The sequence below is a fragment of the Trypanosoma equiperdum genome (genome assembly GCF_001457755.1).
Source record: "Trypanosoma equiperdum strain OVI genome assembly, contig: ctg_434, whole genome shotgun sequence".
Classification (NCBI taxonomy): Eukaryota; Euglenozoa; class Kinetoplastea; order Trypanosomatida; family Trypanosomatidae; genus Trypanosoma; species Trypanosoma equiperdum.
The window spans coordinates 1-7,844 of record NW_027124348.1 but is presented as its reverse complement, the minus strand read 5'-3'; the positions used below and the strand labels follow the sequence as shown (position 1 = coordinate 7,844).

Genomic DNA, 7,844 nt, shown 5'->3' with positions numbered 1-7,844 from the left:
AGTAGTGGCATTGGGCGACATTGAAATAACCAGTCCCGCAAATCAAACGCTCAAAACGGGTACGACGCGAATCATCATCCCGATCAACCAAGTAATTAACGATATTTTTGGTCAAGTCCTTGTTTGGTGTAACGAGTGAAAACATCATGGATGCGGACGTAATCCATCCGAGTGGCGTGGGTGCCGATGATCCGGTGTCCCATCTGTCGAGTGAGTTCCTCCCGTTTTCATCTGCATCTGCGTTGGTGTCTTTGTGGACGCTAGAGTTATCTTCTCAAATGCGTACGCATAAAACGAGAACGAGAATGAGACGGGAAATTTCCCACTCTGTGAAGAGTAGTGATGGGTACCTCGGAATGATGTGAGATATCTCCCTACCCACGGTGTTGGTTCAAGCTGCATTTACAAAAGTGAACATTGTACTGTTTTCAATCCCACCTCATTTGAGAGACTCATAAGCTTGCATGTCAGCATCCTCTAGAATCTCCACTATCGAACCTTCGAACCCATCCCGCCGGAAAAAGTGTGTCCAAATGATGGAAACCAAAATCGTTCCCCAAACTATAATAACGGTAACCAAAGCTATCTTGAGGCTTGCACACATTGATGCCACAATAAGGGTCACACTGAACGCTATGGGAACAATTCCACAAATCGCTTCACCCCACAAGCCACCGGGTACACGGTAAGGTCGCTCCAAGGTGGGTCTTTTGAGGCGTAGTTTGAGAAAGGCGAAGAGGATAGAAATCAATCGCAAGGAGTATAACACCTGGTCAATCTGTACCAATACCGTGAAGGTTAGACACACCGACAGAATCGAGGTAATCACCGTGTTGGTGACGATAGCGTTGATTGGAGTCCCCAAGTTCCTGTTATACCTTGAAAGCCAGGAAGAAACGAAAGGAAAGGCATTGAGGGTCCCCATTCCTGCTAGTGACCGTGAGGTTGTCGTTAGTTGCGTTGCCATGAGGCCGAATGTCGAGGCGGCGCCCCCAACCATCATGATTACCGCCATTTTGTAGCCTCCAACAGCATGAGCCACGCGGACCCAAAAACCGACGCCCCATTGATCAAATGGTATGTCACGCACTCCCTCTGCACTTGCTCCAACGAGCACTGGTGGTATGTAAGTCGCGAGGGCTGCGAATATCATCAGAACGAGGGCCCGTGCGAATGTTTTTTGCGGATTGGTAACCTCTTCAATGACGTTGCCGGCGCTCTCGAAGCCGGAGAAGTTCCACGCAACGACGGGAATGAACAGAGGCCAATCGATACTTTGCGGCACTGTCGTAATGCGAGCCCAGTCAAAGCCTTCAGGGATCTGGATGAAGAAAATTAACACAAACGGTATAAGTGTCAATGCCATCACAAGGACGCTCATTTTCCCCACCACATGCACTCCCAATATGTTGATGAAAGCGCAAAACCAAAGAAACCCTAGTTTGACTAGAGACTTCGAGAACGCTGAGATGCCAAGCAGCGTAGCGCAGTAATCCGCGAGGATTGTCGGATATAAGCTGTTATCAACGAAATTGAGCATAGCCGTCCACAAAATAGTTGAGAAGCAGAGCCACGGCTTAAACGTAACGTTCACCCACATAATAGGTCCAGCATTAGAGGGGATTGCGCATGACAGCTCCGCAACACATAGAGAAACCGGGATACCCCAGAAGATTGGTATGAGACAAAGAAATATAATGGTCAAAAGGGGACCGCCAGCGCTCACGGACTCCTCCAAGCCATAACCACCACTAATGCATGCAGTATACATGACACCCAGCAGTGTAAGGGTCGTTAACGCTGCGCGGGGTTGACTTTCAGTATTTTGGTTGGGGTTCTGGAAACGAACCTCTGGAAGTAGCTCCCTCCTAAATTCGGTGGCCATCATCCTCTCGTCGGTGACATTAGACATGTGCATCTAATAGACACGCCTCGCTTCCGCACTACTGCCGAGCACCAAAAAGGAAAAATAGAAACAGAAAAAGAAGTGGGTTGGACAATGACGATCTAGAAAAAAGCGAAAAGAAGACACCGAGCAAATTAAAAACAAACAAAGGTAATCAAATATTTAACCCTTTGTTCCTATGACAAGCAACATACTTTCGAGCAAAGGGTTTCGCATATCATGACACCTTCACCCCGCAGCAGCCAGCCGGTGTGCTACGCTACAAAACCGTCTTCATCAGACATAGCTCAATAAAGGGCACCTAATCACCTCCTAAACACTCAACAGTGTTAACGAAGCAACCCAGTAATGAAATGAACGTCAAACGGGAAAGATACCACAATGAATTCGCTTATTTGTTAGGGCGGTGGGAAACAATCCTTTAAGAAAGGGGGTAAACATACGGGTGTATTTCATTCGAAACGGTGATTCCCTTTGCATTATGCTCATTTCCGCATGAGCTGAACCCACTGGATTTTTATGACCCCGTAATCTAGCAATCGCTCACCCTAATTGAAAAATAAATTAATACATATTTATAGTTAGCGTCGAATCCTGAGAATTTTGCTCAAACAATGGCACAGCCCTAAAGGTTGCACACCTCGCACCCCATTCTCAAGCAGCTATATCGAAACTAAAAAAAAAAGAAGTCCCACTTCGCACACGTAAAAAAGAATTGCTTCAAACACATGAGCGCGCGCACCAGGTATACCTACACCAATCAGAATAACCTCGCATATAGGATTGCTTGACTAAAATACAGCAATACCACTACTTCAACCCCACGGAAAGATTGAGCAGGTCCTTCCCCGCACTTGAACAAACAACGTAAACGAATTCTCCAAAAAAGAAAAACCCATTCCCCTTTTTTTCTCATCCATTAGCGTTCCCTTGTTTCCTTTCAGCGCAAAATGAAGCACCAAGATTGTATAGCGCTGCAGCAAAGCAAAAACAAAGAGTAGTTAAAATATGGAAACAAATGCGGGAGGTGAGCGGGAAAGGAAAATGACAGGCCGCGGAGCAAAAATTGAGGCGTAAGTTCAGGCGGTGGATACCCTCATATTCTACGGACCAAAATTTTCCCTTTAAGCATGTAGTTTTTTAAAATGGTGAGAAATAACCGCGGTGTGGCCACATAGCTAATAACTGCGCGCAGAGAGGTACGTAGAGAAACATATATCCATTTACTCACATGTACATTGATACGCGTTTCTAGCAATTGGTGGGCAGCGCGAAAAAACAGATACGCACACACCTTATCACGGCAACTGACAAGGTTAAAGAATCCACAACAACTGACATAACGCATCAATGTGCTTGCTCCACTCTCGAATTTGTGAAAAGTTCACAAAAGAACATTATTATGCAAAACAATTTCCCACATTATTTACCCCGTAACATGTCAAGTCGTGCACTCAGCTCATCAAGATCCGGTTCAGCTAATTTAGTTGCCTCTGGCGCCACGGGTTGCTGCTGCGGAAGCTTTGCCTTATTGAATAACTCCTCCTTAACGGCCAGACCTTCCTCTTCAGCCACCTGCAACAGGAGTAAAGATACCTCATCCTCCGGCATGCTGGTAGACGTTGTTTGCCCTATTGCGGTTTCCATGTATTCAGATGCAACATCCATTGTTTCAAATTGTTTCTCAAATTTCTCCATGAGTTCTGATATCTTCTCTGGGTTCATGGACTGAACAACCTTGTCCATTCCATGTACCATCTGACTCATCCCTCTTGTTACTTTGTTCATCTTGATGGCTGTATCGAGGCGTGAGACAACGGCATCCATACGCGAGGCGAGGCGGAGGTGGCTCAGGGACTCGTTCCTCTTTCGAATGCTGTTTTCAGCAAAAATACGCGCTATATCCATGTTGCCCTTCGCCATTGCCTTTTTACACTTACCCAATTCAGCCTTCTGTTCCTTCTCACATCGCGTCGAGTTTTTATTGAACTGTTTCACAACATACTTGAGTTGAAAGTGAAGGTCCTGCAGCTGATTAACAGACATTTACACCACTCCTCTGCTTACTACTATATATTCTTTTGTTTCTATGCGGCTGCGTCCTAGAAGAGGGAAAAAAGTCGTAAATCTCCCTTATATTCAAGTTAAACCTCCGTTGCCGTAGATTCTGAATAAAAAGAAATGCGACGTACTCTTTAGTACAAGCGAAGTGAGGGAACCGGTGGAAGGAAGTAGAATCCAAAAGTGAAACAAAGTAAGGCGTGACGAACACTAAAGCAATGACAGCGGCAAACAGGCATGGAAGAAGAATATTGTAGCTAACAGAAGTCCATGGAAAACAACATACCCAACATGCACGCACACCGTGAAGTAGGTAAATAACAAACGACAACACGACTTTCAGTCCGAACGCCCTTTTAACATGTCCCAGTTCTTAAGTAAGTAATTTTGTGAGGGTAATAATTGCCGCAACCGGCGAGCTTCATGCCTCTTAACGATTTTCCCCAATGGGAATATCGGCCCAAGAGGATGCCAGTGTTTTTTCTTTTTTTTGCGATGCGATGCCAACGTGCCTCTCCCCTCGCACACGATATATTGGCACAAGGGGTGCGAAGACTTTACTGTTATCGCTCCCGCTCCAATAAATAAGGCTAAGCAAGGTTTTCACTGTGCCCAAAAAGGAGTTTTCAAATCAGACAAAGTAAATTTGGTGTTTCTACTTTCCACAGTTCCACCGAAGGCGTGGAACGGCATATGTGCTAATACGAATGAAGGGAAGGAGGAAGAGAAGAGTTCACTCACAATTAATATGCCTCTCAACTTCCTGTAGAAGCGCCTTGTCCTCCATTGCTGCCGCCAGTCTCTCCTTGTCTGCAACCTGTTTTTCTAATTCACGCTGCCGCACGTGAGAGCCATCCACAAGCGTAATGTCGAACTTTGCATTATTCGACAGGGAAAACACCTCCCGAAGCCTTACATAAACACATAAACATATAAACTCCATGAGACTACAGTGAGGCACAGTGGGTTGTAAGATAACTTTCACAACAACACTTGGTTTTCCGCTATCGTTGCACCCCTGCCCGCGCAACGATTGAAAATCAGCCGAACTTTCAATATATTCGACACGGCAGCGGTTCATTGCTACAACGTCAAGATCAGCCAACGTGCAATCCGGCCTTTCTGGATCTCGTATGGTGGAAAGCTCATAGAAGACATCCTCTGCCGTTAAACGGTCCGTCATCGCCAGCACCTCAGTGCTTCAATTGTTGAACCAACCCCTGCCTTCGTATGCTCCTATAGCTCCAATTACGATAAGTGGGAGGAGGTGAGCTTCCCAAAGGCAACTACGATTAGTTAATCGAAGTTGGAGAATGGAGAGGGAGAAGGAGAAGGAAAAGGAAAGGGAAAGGAGCAGGGAGAGTGTGCTTCTCATTAGAAAAGCGACAGCGCGTAGCTGCCGCCAGGGGGCGCCGTGGGGGTGATCAAATAAAAATTGCGTCGGTGACCAAAATCAATATATTACAAACAAAAATGACAAAGGCGTCTACAACATTTTAGGGGAAAAGATGTTGTTCCTCCCCTCTCCCCCTACTTCTCGTACTTCATCACCACTCGACTCTAATAAACATGCGGTGCACCGCCCCTCCTCGACACCCACTGGACTTCCCCAGCGTCCAAAGGGTTCGTAGGAACGCTTAAATTGCATGTGGGCATTGCTGTGGCTAGTCGGGTGCGCACAGCAGGAAATCCTACTGCTCCGCGGCAACACCTCTGAAGGGTATCTCAAACCAAATACACCAGTCCTCGATGTCCTGCACAATTGGATGTCTTTCACCATAAAATTTCTGTGATGTTGTGCGAGCTGAAAGAAGGTGTTCTGCTGCCTCATCGTTTTTATTCACCCACAAAAGATACAAACCCAGTAAAAATTGCGCTCGTGCTGTCGTTGGATGTGAGATGGTGAGGCGCTCTTTCTGAATGCTAAAAATACCAAACAACATTTTGGATACATCGGCGAGATTTTCCTTTCCAAATGCCCGTGCTGAGGCGTGGCCGACCTCATGTGTGACTTCATCATCGTCATAACGCTTAACGAGCTTAGCTGCCATCGTTTCATCAACAATGTCTTTGAGTACTCGACGTAAGTGTTTCAGCCAGATGTTTTTCACCGTATCGTAAAGTGCCATCGCCGCCTCCATGCACGCCTTGGTGGCAAAAACATTGGCCAAGTCAAAATAAGCAAAGGTTGTCAGTACATGCTCTGGGCCATTCATTACACTTAGATAATACGTGGCGCAGGTTAGGTGCTTAACAGAAACATCTAGTTTATTGTCCGCGGCATACAGTAGTCCAAATGTCTGGTGGAGTTCCGCTTTTATGGTCGCATCTGCTTCATCTGGATTCTGAAGGATAATAAAGTGCGCAAGGGATAATATTTCCTCCGCATTCCCGTAACGTTTCAAAAACTGGTTCGTTCGAGCAAGATGGAAGTGCGCTGGCACAAGCTTTACGCTTCCCTTTCCATAGAACCTCTCCTTCAAGCGAAGCGTTTTCACGCCTGCCTCCGCTGCTGCCTCTCCGTTTCCCTCCACAAGCAACCGTCTGCTTTCATCCTGTGCGCGCGTCAGCAGCTGCTCAATGACCGCACCCACCTTTTCGCGATGCGCCGACCTGGCTGCAAGAGCGTTGATGCCACTAGATGGCGCATCCATTAACTGCATCAACTCGTCAAACTTTGGCTCCAGTGTTGACCAGCCAACATTGGTGATGTCGAGTGGGTCCACCAACTCCTTGGCGGCTGCACGCGTGGAGGGGAGCACTTTTAAATTGGCGCCTTGCATATGACTTCAAAAACGAAACCCGATATGCCCAGCACGTGTTAATAAAGTAAAATGTAGAGGAGAGTTGGGGTTATAAATGGTGCGTCCGAGACAAACTTCAACAAGAGAAAGGTAGGAATCAAGAGAAGAAGCTGCACTCAGTTGGTGTGCCCAAAGAAGGTACCTTCTTTTTAAAGACGCATTCTACCCCCTAAAAAGCCCTTACAAAATATTTCCTCCCTTACGAAGCACCAACTTCTCTGCTACTCCCATCCCCTACACTAATCAACCAATAGAACAAGATGAAATAGAGACTGATGGTTTGCTGTACCACATGCGCCGATAAACCTACGGAAACGAACTTGAAGGCTTCCCCAAATTGTCACTGCCGCAAAGGTACCAATTTCGCAACCCATCCTCTCGTTCAAATTCGATGTGAACATCGTTTACTTACGGCATAACAGCTTCTGTCCACTTCAGTGCATGACTACCTATTAAATTACTTATCCGCCGCTTATCATTTACTCATTATTGCCGCTACACATCGAGACATTGCCAAAAATGTGGGTGTAAAAAAAAAAGAGTGTGTAATTATTGCAACAGATCAGAAGGTCCAAAATCCTGACAGACAAGCGGTTGAGGAACATATGTAGATCGTGAGGTCGCGTGAGCTGTGTGAGCACTCCCCGGCCGTTCAACACGGAAAAAAACTTCTTTAATACTTAAAACATACTTCAATTAATTCACAGTTAAGGTGATTGCTCTTTTTCGCTTTAATCGCTGTCATCGAACCTTGTGGTATTACGGTTATTGTCGAAAGAAGGAGATGGCCGACCAAAGCCACGGCCTCCACGGTCCCCAAAGCCACGGCCTCCACGATCCCCAAAACCACGGCCTCCACGATCACCAAAGCCGCGGCCTCCACGATCACCGAAATCACGGCCTCGGCCGCGACCCCGTCCGTTTCCATTTTCATTTCGAATAAACTTTCGAACAGGCTCGTCTTCCCCCTCCTCGTCATCACCAATGGATCGCTTACCATTGGCATTCTGCTGCACCTCTTCTCCATCACTGTCAGACTCTGGCATAGGTTTCTTGGGAGCAACCTTTGGTGA

At 46.5% G+C, this 7,844-nt stretch overlaps 5 protein-coding genes across 5 annotated transcripts; all 5 read right to left on the bottom strand.

The window, feature by feature from the left end:
- Window positions 1-439: 439 nt before the first annotated feature.
- TEOVI_000181400 (Polyamine transporter 1, putative) lies at window positions 440-1,918 on the bottom strand (the record flags this gene model as incomplete). Its single annotated transcript, XM_067224988.1, has 1 exon — window positions 440-1,918. The coding sequence occupies one exon, from the start codon at window positions 1,916-1,918 to the stop codon at window positions 440-442; it is 1,479 nt and encodes a 492-aa protein (XP_067081089.1).
- Window positions 1,919-3,328: 1,410 nt separating this feature from the next.
- TEOVI_000181300 (Snf7, putative) lies at window positions 3,329-3,952 on the bottom strand (the record flags this gene model as incomplete). Its single annotated transcript, XM_067224987.1, has 1 exon — window positions 3,329-3,952. The coding sequence occupies one exon, from the start codon at window positions 3,950-3,952 to the stop codon at window positions 3,329-3,331; it is 624 nt and encodes a 207-aa protein (XP_067081088.1).
- A 748-nt stretch (window positions 3,953-4,700) lies between these two features.
- On the bottom strand, window positions 4,701-5,150 carry TEOVI_000181200 (uncharacterized protein; the record flags this gene model as incomplete). Its single annotated transcript, XM_067224986.1, has 1 exon — window positions 4,701-5,150. The coding sequence occupies one exon, from the start codon at window positions 5,148-5,150 to the stop codon at window positions 4,701-4,703; it is 450 nt and encodes a 149-aa protein (XP_067081087.1).
- A 508-nt stretch (window positions 5,151-5,658) lies between these two features.
- TEOVI_000181100 (TAX-1) lies at window positions 5,659-6,750 on the bottom strand (the record flags this gene model as incomplete). The annotated part of the gene is made up of 1 exon (XM_067224985.1): window positions 5,659-6,750. The coding sequence occupies one exon, from the start codon at window positions 6,748-6,750 to the stop codon at window positions 5,659-5,661; it is 1,092 nt and encodes a 363-aa protein (XP_067081086.1).
- Window positions 6,751-7,502: 752 nt separating this feature from the next.
- On the bottom strand, window positions 7,503-7,817 carry TEOVI_000181000 (SRP40, C-terminal domain containing protein, putative; the record flags this gene model as incomplete). Its single annotated transcript, XM_067224984.1, has 1 exon — window positions 7,503-7,817. The coding sequence occupies one exon, from the start codon at window positions 7,815-7,817 to the stop codon at window positions 7,503-7,505; it is 315 nt and encodes a 104-aa protein (XP_067081085.1).
- Window positions 7,818-7,844: the final 27 nt, after the last annotated feature.